Source organism: Lampris incognitus, chromosome 19 (assembly GCF_029633865.1).
Source record: "Lampris incognitus isolate fLamInc1 chromosome 19, fLamInc1.hap2, whole genome shotgun sequence".
NCBI lineage: Eukaryota > Metazoa > Chordata > Actinopteri > Lampriformes > Lampridae > Lampris > Lampris incognitus.
Window position 1 is genome coordinate 3163072 of NC_079229.1, and position 13920 is coordinate 3176991.

Here is a 13920-nt window from a genome sequence, read left to right on the forward strand (position 1 = left end):
GAGAAGAGGAGGTTTATGTAGTTCATACCGTTATCCTCCACCTGCCAGGGAGGAGGAGAGGAAGAGGAGCTTTATGCAGTTCATACCGTTATCCTCCACCTGCCAGGGAGGAGGAGAGGAAGGAGAAGAGGAGGTTTATGCAGTTCATACCGTTATCCTCCACCTGCCAGGGAGGAGGAGAGGAAGAGGAGAAGAGGAGGTTTATGCAGTTCATACCGTTATCCTCCACCTGCCAGGGAGGAGGAGAGGAAGGAGAAGAGGAGCTTCATGCAGTTCAAACCGTTATCCTGCACCCGCCAGGGAGGAGGAGAGGAAGGAGAAGAGGAGGTTTATGTAGTTCATACCGTTATCCTCCACCTGCCAGGGAGGAGGAGAGGAAGAGGAGCTTTATGTAGTTCATACCGTTATCCTCCACCTGCCAGGGAGGAGGAGAGGAAGAGGAGAAGAGGAGGTTTATGCAGTTCATACCGTTATCCTCCACCTGCCAGGGAGGAGGAGAGGAAGAGGAGAAGAGGTGGTTTATGCAGTTCATACCGTTATCCTCCATCTGCCAGGGAGGAGGAGAGGAAGAGGAGAAGAGGAGCTTTATGCAGTTCATACCGTTATCCTCCACCTGCCAGGGAGGAGGAGAGGAAGGAGAAGAGGAGGTTTATGCAGTTCATACCATTATCCTCCACCTGTCAGGGAGGAGGAGAGGAAGAGGTGAAGAGGAGGTTTATGCAGTTCATACCGTTATCCTCCACCAGAAAGTTATGCTGAATATGGAGCTGCCAGGGAGGAGGAGAAGAGGGAGAGGAGAAGAGGAAGGCCAAAGAGGAGGTTTATGGATGTGGTGAGGGAGGACATGCAGGTGGCTGGTGTGACAGAGGAAGATGCAGAGGACAGGAGGAGATGGAAACGGATGATCCGCTGTGGCGCCCCCTAACGGGAGCAGCCAAGTAGTGGTAGTGGTAGTAGTAGATCCTCAACCAGAACGTGACCCGTTTAACCTGCAACGTTACTTTTTTTTGGGTAATTTTTATTAATATTGAACATCAAACAAACATTTCCATAAGCTTTATTTCAGATGCTGTAACATTATAACGTCAACTTCCTCGTTACACGTTCCTCATTTCTCGCCAATTGTACCCGGTCAATCACCCCACTCTTCCGGGCCGTCCCGGTCTCTGCTCCACCCACTCTGCTGATCCAGGGAGGGCTGCAGACTACCACATGCCTCTTCCCATACATGTGGAGTCACCAGCTGCTTCTTTTCACCTGACAGTGAGGAGTTTCACCAGGGGGAGGATCACGCTATTACCCCCAGTCCCCCCCCCAAACAGGTGCCCCGACCGACCAGAGGAGGCGCTAGTGCAGTGACCAGGACACACACCCACATACGGCTTCCCACCCACAGACACGGCCAATTGTGTTTGTATGGACGCCCGACCAAGCCAAAGGTAACACGGGGATTCGAACCGGCGATCCCCGTGTTGGTAGGCAACGGAATAGACCACTAAGGCTTTTTTTTGATCGCCAGAGAACAATATTTAATATGGTTCTTCATTTTCATCGTGGCACTGTTGACCCATGGGGGTTAGCAGTGGTGCAGACACTTTTTTCTCTTTTATTAAAAACAAAGAATCAAAATACAACATGCACATTTTGATCCAATAGGGAAATAAAACATCTCACAACACATCGAACTCTACAAATCGCAGGGGATGAGAATTAAAAATTAAAACACAGGTAGACAAGCCAGAAAATAGTGTGGTAACCTGTAGGCTTTGGCATGGTTTCCAGCCAAAGGGTTAATATCCCCTTGTATTATTTCCCATGATTTTACTTATTTACTTGTAATACCCCCTATCGCCAATAGAGGGCGCAGCAGACCACATATGTAGGTCACTTTTCCTATGTTGCATCAGTCTGGAGTTGATCAGCAAAGCAGATCTCAGTAGAGGACGTCATTCCAGACATCGACACAGATTTAAGATAAAGATAACCCTGTAACTTCGGGGTTGTTTCATAAAACCTGTTGTGTTAACACGGGAGGAGTGTGCGACTGTGAACAGTCCACCCTTTACGGTTCTCTTTCCGAGTTTAATCGAGCCAAAGCTCCGGTGAGTTACAGTTCCCCTCATGTCACGAGTCATGCTAGCTAAACTAGCGGGTGCTTCAGGTATTGCTAGCTCATGAAACGGAGCGCCGTTACCGTTTTCTTTTACTGATTTCGTGATATAGATTTCATTTTCACGACAGTAAAGTTCATATTTCATATAGATATTTAAAAACCAATCGGAGACCAAGTTACATATTTGATACGAGTCTCTTGAATGATGTTTAGCTCACGATGCTAATAGCTAAGCTGTAGCTATGTAACGTTAGCGAACGAGTCATCTGAGCATTGGGTTCATGTGGGTTCACGTGAGGTAACGTGAGTTGATGCTGGATTGATCTAGAAGTGATCTAGAAGTTATACTGTACAGTCGAGATTTAGCTAAGACTCCTAACTGAACCCCCGCTGTATGCAGGTTGGGGTTTTTTGTGGACTCGCCAAGTGTTGAAGGGCGAGCCAGGATCCCCGAGCCCGAGCGCCCTTGCTCGAGTCTGCATGCACGCGCTCCACCTGGCATGCTCTCTTCAGACAGCAAGTTCTCAACTCTGCACGCTGCACGCGCCAGGAGCAGTACCCTCATCCGCGCCAGGCGGCAGCAACGTGTAGGATGCAGCTAAGCAAACTTGAGCTCTTTTCCAAAATCACACTACCCGGGTAGATGGGGCATTTATTGACTCTTATTTTACTTTCAAGGTTGCAACCGATTTAGTCATAGGACGTATAATGTGTACTGTATATATGTTTGATATGTTTGACCTTATTGAGAAGGGATTTGAATATTGATCATATTGATAATAAAAGACCGGCATTTAATACTTTCTTCTAAAACCTCGTCAGTGTGCCTTTTATACTCCTAGAGTCAACCTAGAGTCTTAAACCCTTTACTAGACTGTTTAACCGCTTGAGTCCTGATAAGAATTACTTGGTTAGATATCTCGGCCCAAATAGAACTTGTTACATTAGCTAGATCTGAAAGCTAGCTAGTAGGCTATATGGACTCATAACTGTCTGCTTAAAATACAACTATCTATATTGTGTTACCCTGCTGTACACGAGCATTGTTGTTCATTTATCTCCTTGTCCTTAACGTGAATAGTTAAGACGTGGGGTGCCTGGGTCTTATATTGGGACCTGTAGGCTTTAGCCTCGATTTTAATTTCCCCTTCATTCACACGCTGACAAATTATATCATGGATGTAGCTTTCAAATGCATATTGCAAGCCTTTCTGTCTACTTTTCTCTGATATCTCCTTGCTTTTCCAGAAATCGGATGTCAATTCACCTGGAATATCTGTCACTGACATGACAGTAAACGCCATGTTTAAATTTCGCGGATGGACGATAGCTTGCCAGGCGTAGCAACAGTAACCAAGGGGGGCAGGGCTTAGCGAAGGGTCAATTTTTCAGTTCACTATCGCTGTCCGCACCCTCAGCTGCCCTCTGCAGCTATGGTGACTCCGGAATTGATCTGGTCGGCTCTTTCCGAGTGACTGTCCCCTATGGAACCAAGCTTGTACCCAGTGTTGTCTTTCATGTTGCCCGCCGTGGGGCCAACCTGATGGACCTGGACCTGTTCTCTGCTCTGCGGTTCTCCCTCTTGGACACAGTGGGGTCAGTAATCCTGACTGCCGCCACGCCATGGCAGCAAAAATGGCCATCACTGTTTGAGGGTCTGGGCTGTCTCTCTGCCTTTGCCGATCAACCTCTCCTTGATCCTGCCGTGAAACCCGTCATCCAGCCACTGCATCGCATCCCACTGGCTCTCCGTGATGGGGTCTCAGCCGAGCTGCAACAACAGGTGAAGCTGGCATCATTGAGCCAGTGGACGCTTCACCCTGGATCTCAAATCTCGTGGTGGCTAAGAAGAAGTCGGGGGCCCTGCGTGTCTGTGTCGATCTACGTGTAGTGAATAAGGCGATGTTCCCTGACAAGTATCCACACCCACCTCAAAAGAGCTCACAGCCCAGTCTATGGGTCTAAGGTGTTCTCCAAGCTCGACCTCAGACAGGGATACTTACATGTGCCTCTCCACCCCAGCAGCAGAAACCTCACAGCCTTCGTGACACATGCAGGAGTGTTTCGCTACACCAGGATGCCGTTTGGCCTCAGCTCTGCCCCTAGCTGCTTCCAGAAAGTAATAGTCTCTGTGCTGGCTGGCATACCGGGCGTGGCCATATACCTGGACGATATAGTCATACATGGAACCACCACTGAAATCCATGACAAGTGACTCAACAGAGTCTTCGCAGCCCTAGCCAAGCACGAGCTAACTCTCAATGCTGAAAAATGTGTCCTTTCTGTGCCGGCCGTTGAGTTTGTGGGGTTCCAGCTGTCAGCAAGTGGCATAACCCCACTCCAGTGCAATGTGGAAGCCATTCAGGCCATCCCCGAGTCCAGTTCAGCCGCCCCGGTCGCCTCCTTCCTGGGCATGACAGAATATTACCTTTTTTTCCCACAAGGCCTAGCCTGCATAAAATACAAGCCTGCATAAAATACAAGCCGAAATACAATGCTTGTAAAGTTTCTTAATAAAAACTCAAATATCATGAAGCTGCTTTTTGGAATCTTTAGTGGAACTTTTGCATAACGACAATGGTACATCTGCTAGTGTATCATGGCTACTAACACTGTTTTTCCTGCCCCGCTACTTCCGGGCGTAACGTGAACCAAGAGCGTCTCACATATACAACACTTAACCTAGAGCGCCCCCTTTTGACCAGAATAAAACTAACACCAGAAACATTACTAAACATGTTACAAAGCATGGACATTACAACCCTCCTTTCCTTACAATTTTTTTAACAATAAATATTAACCAGTCCAACTCAAACTTTCTCTTGCATTATACCTTTTAGTCAGTTCACTCTAAAGTCAGTGAGGTATGACGGGGGTCTTCTGTTTGTCCTGACTGGGTATCTCTGAACAGATGACTGTGGCCGAGGGGGGTTAGGGGCTAAGGGCTCTGGGATTTGTTCAGGGTGGATTTCGGTCCAGTCCGTGCCTTTCAAACCACATTGCTGAGAGTGGTGATTTTCAGCCACCGGGAGGATCTTGAAGTGGGATGAGTGTCTGGTGATGACATGGTAATTGTGTTTGGCTGTCACCAGGGAGCCTTTGATGGCGATGACCCTGCATGGGCAGGGATTGTAAACAGGGCATAGCTTCCCTTCCTTCTTTTGAAGGCACAGGACCCTGTCGCCTACTTCCACAGCCAAAGGAGCAGCATGGCGCATCCTGTCAACATTGTGTTTCATCCTGTTCTTTGCCACTGCATCTGCTTGTCGTAGCTTTGCATCAGCCTGAGACTGGAAGGGAAGAGGAGATTTAGGCAGCTTGATTCTGAGGGGGCTACCGAACAGCACATCTGCAGGCGCCATTCCAATTGAGTAGTGAGGCGTGACACGGTAGTTGCGGAGGAATGCGTACAGAGTCTGTTTCCATGGGTGACCTTCAACGTGGACAGCATGTATGGTCTTTTCAAGGGTACACATGAAGCGTTCAGCCTCAGCATTTGGCATGAGGCCAAATCGGAGTTATCTTTCTATGCCTGAAACTCAAGTATGTAGCGAAGTCTGCATATTCCGAGCTTTGGAAGGGTGGGCCGTTGTCAGTTTTGACCTCCAGTGGAATTCCCAGTGTAGAGAATATTTTGTCGAGTTTAGGGATCATGGCTCTGGCTGATGTGGAATGCAGAATCTCTACCTCTGGATACCTGGAGTATTCATCTATGACCACCAAAAGGTAATCACCAGAAGGGAATGGACCACAGAAGTCCACACCAACTTTTTCCCATGGTGACGATGGTAGCTCAGACATGCAGAGAGGTTCTTGCATGTGATTAGGCACAACAGCCTGGCATGGGATGCAGCCAGCTACCATGATTTTGATTAGTCTCAGTTGACTGGCAGTGTCATAGTCCAGTACTTCCTTGTAGCACATAGAATGTCGCATTTGTGAAGCGCAATTTGGATTCGACCCATGAGGTGAGTTTTCCTAGGGCAGGCAGTGGTGTGTGTGAACCATAAGGAAATATGGGAACCGTGCATTTGGTGAGTGGGGGCTTCCGTCTCAGTGGTAAGTTGTTTCATCGATGATGTTCACAGTTGCCCCTGTATCAAGCATCACTTTTATATTGCAGTCACTAACCTTTGTCGTTGCATGTGGGAGATTTTCTTTTGATTGGGAGACTGTGTACAGATACTCCTCAGAAGATTCTGTGCCTGCGTTGCTTGTTTCTCGAGATGTGATGCCACTGTTTCCGCTGGTGTGTACATAATGCACGTCATGTTGACCTCTGATGCCCCCTTGTGGCCGCTTGGAGCGACATCATTTTGCGGAATGTCCTTGTTTTCCACACGCGCTGCATGTTTTGCCCCGTGCCGGGCACGGCATTTCGTCACGGTGGGGAAAGATACCAGAGCAGTTGTAGCATCTTTTCTTCACAGCTCCCCTCCTCACATCTACAGCCAGAACATCTTCCCTTAGATTACTTTGAGCTGCACGTTGTTGTGTTTGTTCCATTCCCGATGCATGAATCTCCACTAGTGCCATGGTTCTACCGCGTGAGAGGAGTTCGGTCAGCGTCATCTCGGGTTTCTGTAGCGCGTGACGCCGCAGGTTATGACATGTGCGCGTTTGAATGATCATAGTTTTGATTTCTTTCAACATCAGGAAAGTCGCAAGTTGCTGCTAGTTGCCGCAGCCTGGTGTGATAGGAGTCGAGTGTTTCCCCTGCTAGTTGCTTGGCTTGTCTGAATTTGTAGGTCTCGTAGACTATGTTGATTTTAGGGCAGAAGTACTCACTCAGTTTGTCCTTTGCTCGTTTATAGTCCTTTGCTTCTGACAGCGGCGGCGCCAGAGTATTTTTCCTGGTTTAACTACAGCAGGGCTAATCCATACAGTGGTCGGGCTTGAATCAATGTCAAAATTTCAATGTGACTATATACACAATAGAATAGCGCCCCCTCCCAAAACAGCTATAAATACCACGCATTAGGCTACTATGCAAGACGGTCAGTAGCCTACTACTAAGTTCAGACAGGATAGTATTGTAACGTGCATGGATAAGAAGACACGCTGGCTGGCGGGTATGAACCTTTAGTCTAGCGGTTAGCGATGTCTCCTGCGGTGCGGGCGATACGGGTTCGCTTCCCGGCCGCGGCAGTTCCTGTGGTTGCGTTGTCCCCCGAATTCAGCATGACTCGTTCACAGGCTGCACGGCGACACCAACCAACACATAGCTGTTATGCTGCACGGCGGCAGCATTAAGAGCCAGAACCAGAACAAAAACGTGTCATTCCGTCTAACCCAGTCGCTGCACCTCGCTAAGTTCTTGATAGACTGCTGCCCGGTCGTTTACCGACCCGAGGAGGACCCAAGTCAGCTTTCCTCCAGTCATTAATCTGACCCAAAGCACAATGAACTACAAAGACGTCCAAGTTAAAAACTACCATCCCCGGGAGGAGAAGCTAAATAACCACAAGCGCAGCCCAAAGCTAAGACCGGAAGTTAAGCTCTGCTGAACCAGGCTGGGCTAAGCTAAACATAAGTAGGCTCCAACACCATGGCAACAGTACTACGTCACAATGTGTCTCAGCGAAAGACAATGCTGTCAGCAGTTTCCAAATCAACCATATTAGCTCATTTAAAATATATTCAGACTCACCATTGGCGGCTACAGAGGAGCGCAATCCGGCGGTTGTCGTGGTTGTTGGCAAACACCACAATGATGGTCTGGACCTCCAAGGCCTCCGTCCTTTGTTTGTTGATGGCCACCAGGGCCAAGTTGCTATAGTTCTTGATGCGACGGAGGGAAGAGAAGCTGCGTTCGCACGTTGCAGAGGTCACAGGCAGAGTCGGTGCAATGCAGAGGAGTTTGTGTAAACCCACAAAAGCGTCCTGGTGGGGCCGCATTAAAGCAAGAAAATCCGCCATGTCATCCACAGCATGTCCCTTACTTTTCTTTCTTTCTAGCAGACGCTTAACCTGGTGTAGCTCTGCGGTGAGCTTCTCTTCTGTCACCCCATAGAACTGGGCCGTGGGCTGCAGAGATGTCTTGTCTTGGGGCTGAGTGCTGAGACTCCGGTTGGCACACCGCCAGCCTGGCTGAGAAACCTCTTTTCATTTCAGCCGCAAGTTTGTCGGTCACCCTGAGAAACAATGCGCGCAGCGCATCTGGGGGCATATCAGCAACAGGTGTGCGCTCGATGGGGGCCTCGACAACAAACTCCTGCAGCCGTCGAGGGCGCTGTGCCTGTCTCCTTTCCGGGGGGGGGGGTCCCCGGGGCCCCACACTGTACTTCGTTGCTCGTTCCCGGATTTCCCTCCACGACTCCTGTGTCTGTTTGTCGGACAGTGTCGCTATCACAGAGTCCGCTAAATCCATTGTTGTGGCAAGCTCAAGGCTGGGAGACTGGAGCTGGGCAGACACGGACTTTGTGGTGCGGAACAGATCCTCGAAAAGCGTGAGGAGCAAGGCAAACTGTTCATCAATAAGTCCACTCACGGCTCTGGCCTCAGTTCTCCTCCGTGCACTGGACTGAGACATGACATCCACGAGTGTTGCTCTGACTGCAGGTAGTGATTTACGGATAGCGACCAACGCTGAGTACTGACCACATCAACCAACACTAGGTTTAGTATGTGCGCATGCGCAGTGGGTGTACAACGCACCTGGCACCTCCTGTTTAAATTTCTGCTGTACTCCGTTCTTGCACCCCGACATGACGGCAGCCCCATCATAACACGCATGTTTTGGTCAGTGTGGCCCTGGCCGAGGGTCTGCTTTATGCTTTTCAGAAGCGAGTCGGCATCCAAGCCATCGGCGTGCAGAAAGTGCAGGAATTCCTCACGCACTTCTTCTCCTTTTAAATACCGCACAACAATGGACACTTGTTCAGTTTTACTGATATCTTTGCTGTCGTCAACCAGTAGGGCGAAATGTTCAGCCTTCCTGATTTCACCACTTACTGCTCCTCTCACCATATCAGCCATTATTCGCAAAATCTCGTTTTGGGTGTCTTTGTGCGTCTCTTTGGCGTTTTTGGGGTGGTCAATCATTTTCTTTGCCACCGTCTGGTCAAATTCGCCAATTAAGTTTAGCAGCTCCAGAGGTCCCCTTATTTTCAGACCCCTCATCCTCCAATGACCTCGCTGAGCAATGCCTGGACATGCAGTATAACGCAGGGACATCACAGCAGCTCTCGTACTCACGGTGTTCTTTCACGGCTCTTGAATGAGCAGCGTCAGTCATATTTTCCACCTTCCAGCCATCTTTTGCTGCCAGTTTAAACTCAGCCCATGCCTCCATGGCAAACCTGTGGGCCAAACTCCCATTATGCTTTTTAAAAGCTGTTGTTGCGTTCTTTCATTTTATTTATTTTATTTTATATCCATCATGAGTAAAGGCTGGCTGGGAATGGATCCGCTGCCCACCACCACCCAACAAATGTCGACAGGCGAAGCAGAACGCTGAGTCCTTCTCGATCGAATCTCCCCTCCAGCTGTACTATATGTCACACCAGGCAGCACTAAAAGATCTTTGCTGGCTGCCCATTAGCCGTGAAGGGTCATGTTTCCAGACTGGGCACCGGGGACCATCCCCAGGTCGCTGGCTAATGTCGCTAACGTTAGCTCTACTAGCACTTGGATTAGCATGGCTAGTGACCTCGGTCGCTGGCAGTGGCCTGGTGGTGCCACTCCCTCTCCATCTCCTCTTCCTCTTGCTGATCTTCTTTCTCCTCTTCTCCTTGCCCATCTTGTTTATCTTCGGGGTGGCAGGTGGAAGGAGCAGGCTCCTGCTGCAGCTGCTCCTCCTCTGCTCTCTCACCTGTTGTGCTCGGGCCCGGCACCTCCTCCGTCCGAGGACGTTTAAAGACAAATCTACCCATGAGCCTAACGTTCTTGGTTTATTAACTTAGCCTATAGTGTAACGTGCATGGATTAGTAGACACGCTGGCCGCTGGTTGGCGGGTCTGATCCTTTAGTCGAGCGGTTAGCGATGCCTCCTGCGGTGCGGGCGATACGGGTTCGCTTCCCGGCCGCGGCACTTCTTGTGGTTGCGTTGTCCCCCGAATTCGCTACAATATATTTATTTGGTATGTCGCCTTACCGGCTAGCGACTACTAATCCCTTACACACCTAGCAAGATTAACTCGCAAATAATAAAATGACCTCCGATGAATGAAGATGTGCACATCAGATGCGAGACAGCGAAAGAAATGCGATGGAACCGGTTTTGATTTCTGCGACTCGACAACATCAGTTTGACCAATGGTATTGCTCGTTGTACGTCAACGTCACGGGCCCGAGGAGAGCCTGACGTCGTGAGGTCACTGAAAACAACAATGGCGGGACGTCATTGTTTATTTGATAAACGTAATGTCAATTATAAAGACAACGGTCTGAAAGACAACATATACAGATAGTCCAGTTAAAGCAGCCTAGACAACTGTAGGATATCGACAGACAAACAGAGCCACATCTTACCTCAGACACGCTCCTCGGAAGTTGGTCCTCTGCCTACAGATGTGAGGACCTAGTACTGATGTGAGGACCTAGTACTGATGTGAGGACCTAGTACAGATGTGAGGACCTAGTACTGATGTGAGGACCCAGTACATATGTGAGGACCTAGTACTGATGTGAGGACCTAGTACTGATGTGAGGACCTAGTAGAGATGTGAGGACCTAGTACTAATGTGAGGACCTAGTACTGATGTGACGACCTAGTACAGATGTGACGACCTAGTACAGATGTGAGGACCTAGTACAGATGTGAGGACCTAGTACTGCCAACAGCGCCCCAAACTGTACCACAGACATCCTGAAGCAAGTCCTGAAGCGACCGTGGTGCAGTTTCAGCTCTTGGATGAGCCGGTGAACCTCCGTGTTCCGCTCTCCTCTCCAAGATAGGACGCACCCAAAACCTTCTCTTTCTCTGAGTCGGTGAAAGAAGGATCGTGTCGTCGTCGCTGCTACTGCCTGTCTCCAGTTGACCCGAAACACGCTGCCAGACGCGGCTGTTTTATTCTTTATTGGTTTATTATCGTGGCGCGAAACACAACCCGAAAGAGCGGGAAAGCCGTCGCGCCCTTGGTGTGCTCAGGTCTGCTGCGTAAAAGTCGCGCAGCGGTTTTTCGCTTTCTCGTGCCGTTTGTTCGCATCGCGCCAGATGTGCAGGGACCTCGAGGCTACGCTGAGAGCGAGCTGACGGACGGCGACGCATCTGGCGGGCTCACGTGAGTGCGTAGTGACGTGCCAAAGTAACGCCTCTTCGCTGATCTCGGGACAGTGACAGGCTGACAGCCACGTTGAATACCAATATGGGGATACTGAACGCTACTGAACTCAGATCAGTTGTAGCGCTAAGGTGGGGCTATAGCCTACCCAAGCCACACACTAGCGCCGCCTAGCAAGGTTTCTGGCGTCGTCCTTTACATCAGCAGCAACCAGTTCCACCCCCATTGGATTCGCTGGTGGCGGTTTCTGAGAGGAGGACGCTGTTGAAATTACGTGCCATCATGGACAATGTCTCCCACCCACTCCATGACATGCTGGTTGGGCACAGGAGTAGTTTTAGTAATAGACTTATTCTGCCAAAAAGCACCACAGAGCACCACAGGAGGTCATTCCTGCCTGTGGCCATCAAACTTTACAACTCCTCCCTCAGACTCAGACTGTCAGACACTCTTGAGTTAATGGTCATTGGACTGGCCCTGTCGAGTTTTGTTTGTGCTGCTTGTTGTGTGCTGCGGTAGTGCAGTATAGATAGGGCGTTATGTGCACCATGCTTGGTGATATATTTTGTTCTTATTTTTATTTCTTATTTATCTTTCGTTTCTGTTTGTTTCTGTTTCTATTTTCTTATCTTGTATCTTGTTAGTTTTTAGTTATTAGAGCGTGAGTGTCTGTAATAGAACTCAATTTCCCCTCGGGGATAAATAATGTATTCTGATTCTGATGCAAGGAAAGGCTAGACATACCACTAGTGCTTGTCCAAGGAGCTGTGATGTGTTTGGATGACTTAGCAGATCCCTGCTCAGCCCCACGAGAAAACAGATTATTGGAATTCAGACACATTTCAGGTACACTTCAATTTAACTATGAAAAACAAATTGATTTTGATTTTGACAGGGCAAGAGGAGAAGGCCCTGATGACCCACCACTGCCTGACAGTTTGATGAATTTCCAGCAGGCAGTGAGAGTCATTGTGGTGAATGGATTTTTAAAGCAATTATGATTCTTTATTGATTTGGAGAGAAATGGGAGAACACACTTCAACAATTCCTGACATTTAGTGTTCTATTTCCAGCCAGGTATGATTTAATTGGTGCTCTGGCTGCAGTCATTTGGTAATGAATTGAAGATGGGTATCCAGGTAGTAGTATCTGAAGTTTAGGGCAACTAGAGCACCACAGTCTTTGGTTTTCTGTACTGTTGTCAGTTTAATTCTTTTCTCTTTTTTTGCACAACCATTAGAAAATATTGGTTATAGAGTCCAGATCACTGAACTACTTAGCAGTTAGTTGTTAGTTGAACTGGGGTCATTGAGAAAACAAAGTTTATTTTCAGTAGCATATTCATTTTTACTTGCTGTTATCCTGCCAATTAGTTACATGGGTAGGTTGTTGCAGCAGATAAGGTCTTCTTCAATGGATTGTAAGTAACAGAGTAAAGCTAAGAATAAACAAGTCTGATAGATTGGTGGAGATATCAATACTCAGGTATCTAATATTACCTGTTGTGATGGTTAAATGAAGATTCTGAGTTACAGCATTCTAGCTTTCCCCACAGTTTATTGAACAGAATTGTTGAAAATTTTGTTATAAGATTTAATACTTCTGGTAGACATGTTGACAGTTCCATAGATACAAGGTGTAATCTGCATATAAACTAATTTTGTGAAGAGTTTTCCTGTTTGTATGCCAAACGTTGTTTTGGCGAATGACTGCCACGAGAGGTTCAATTAAGGTAGCAAACTGCAGGGGTGAGAGTGGGCATCCCCGTGTTTTGCCACAGTACAGTGTAATATTGTTATACATTGTAATATTTTAATAACTGTTATATTGTTTGATTGTCCAACAGAATTGCCACATCGTCATCTTATTTCAGATGGATAAAATAATCATATATTGCACGGATTGCAGTTTTATGTTACCTTATGATGATTACCTTATGATGATTACATGGATGTTTCAGTTCAGTGCATGCACATTTAAACAAACGTGATTACTTTCTTCATACCATGGTAGCATAAGGGATGGCTACTATTGTGAATATGCAGAGGTCCAAACAAATAGTGCCTTCTTAACAATAACTCACATTCATCCACATGTAAACAAATTGGTTTAAAGCCCACTGAATTCATGTACTGAATAATATAAAAAAATGTTTATTCCATGTTATCGCAATCACTGCCAGCTCTTTTCAGGTTGGGATAGTTGGGTTCATTCCAGGCCAAAGGTGCTTGTCTCCTCCACAGCAATCAATAGTTTTTCAAACAGCATAGTGTAAGAGGGGTATGGAGGGAGGTCCAGGCGGTTAAAACAAGTGTGAGCCCTAGATGAAAGGAGAGGCAGAACAATAGAGAGGGGGAAAGAGAGACAACCATATTGGCATCATGGAAAAGTGTGGCCAAATAAATATGCCTTAACTTCTTGCAAATTATGTTTTTGTTATGTCAAAGAAAAAAAACCCCTGACATATCTAGATTAGCATAACTTTTAAAACAGTGGACATTTCATGGCAAAACATTTTTTTCACTAAGATGCTTTCCTGTTTCTCTTCTACTGCAAAAACACCAGCTAGAAAGGTGTTTCACA

The 13920-nt window shown here is 47.7% G+C and overlaps 1 protein-coding gene across 1 annotated transcript in view; it reads right to left on the minus strand.

Moving 5' to 3' along the window:
* Nucleotides 1-13545: 13545 nt before the first annotated feature.
* LOC130130102 (E3 ubiquitin-protein ligase HECW1-like) overlaps nt 13546-13920 on the minus strand; it is a 100894-nt gene continuing 100519 nt past the window's right edge. The window contains exon 31 of the mRNA XM_056299833.1: nt 13546-13657. Coding sequence (XP_056155808.1) covers nt 13546-13657 — 112 coding nt within the window. The remainder of the gene's footprint in view (nt 13658-13920) is intronic.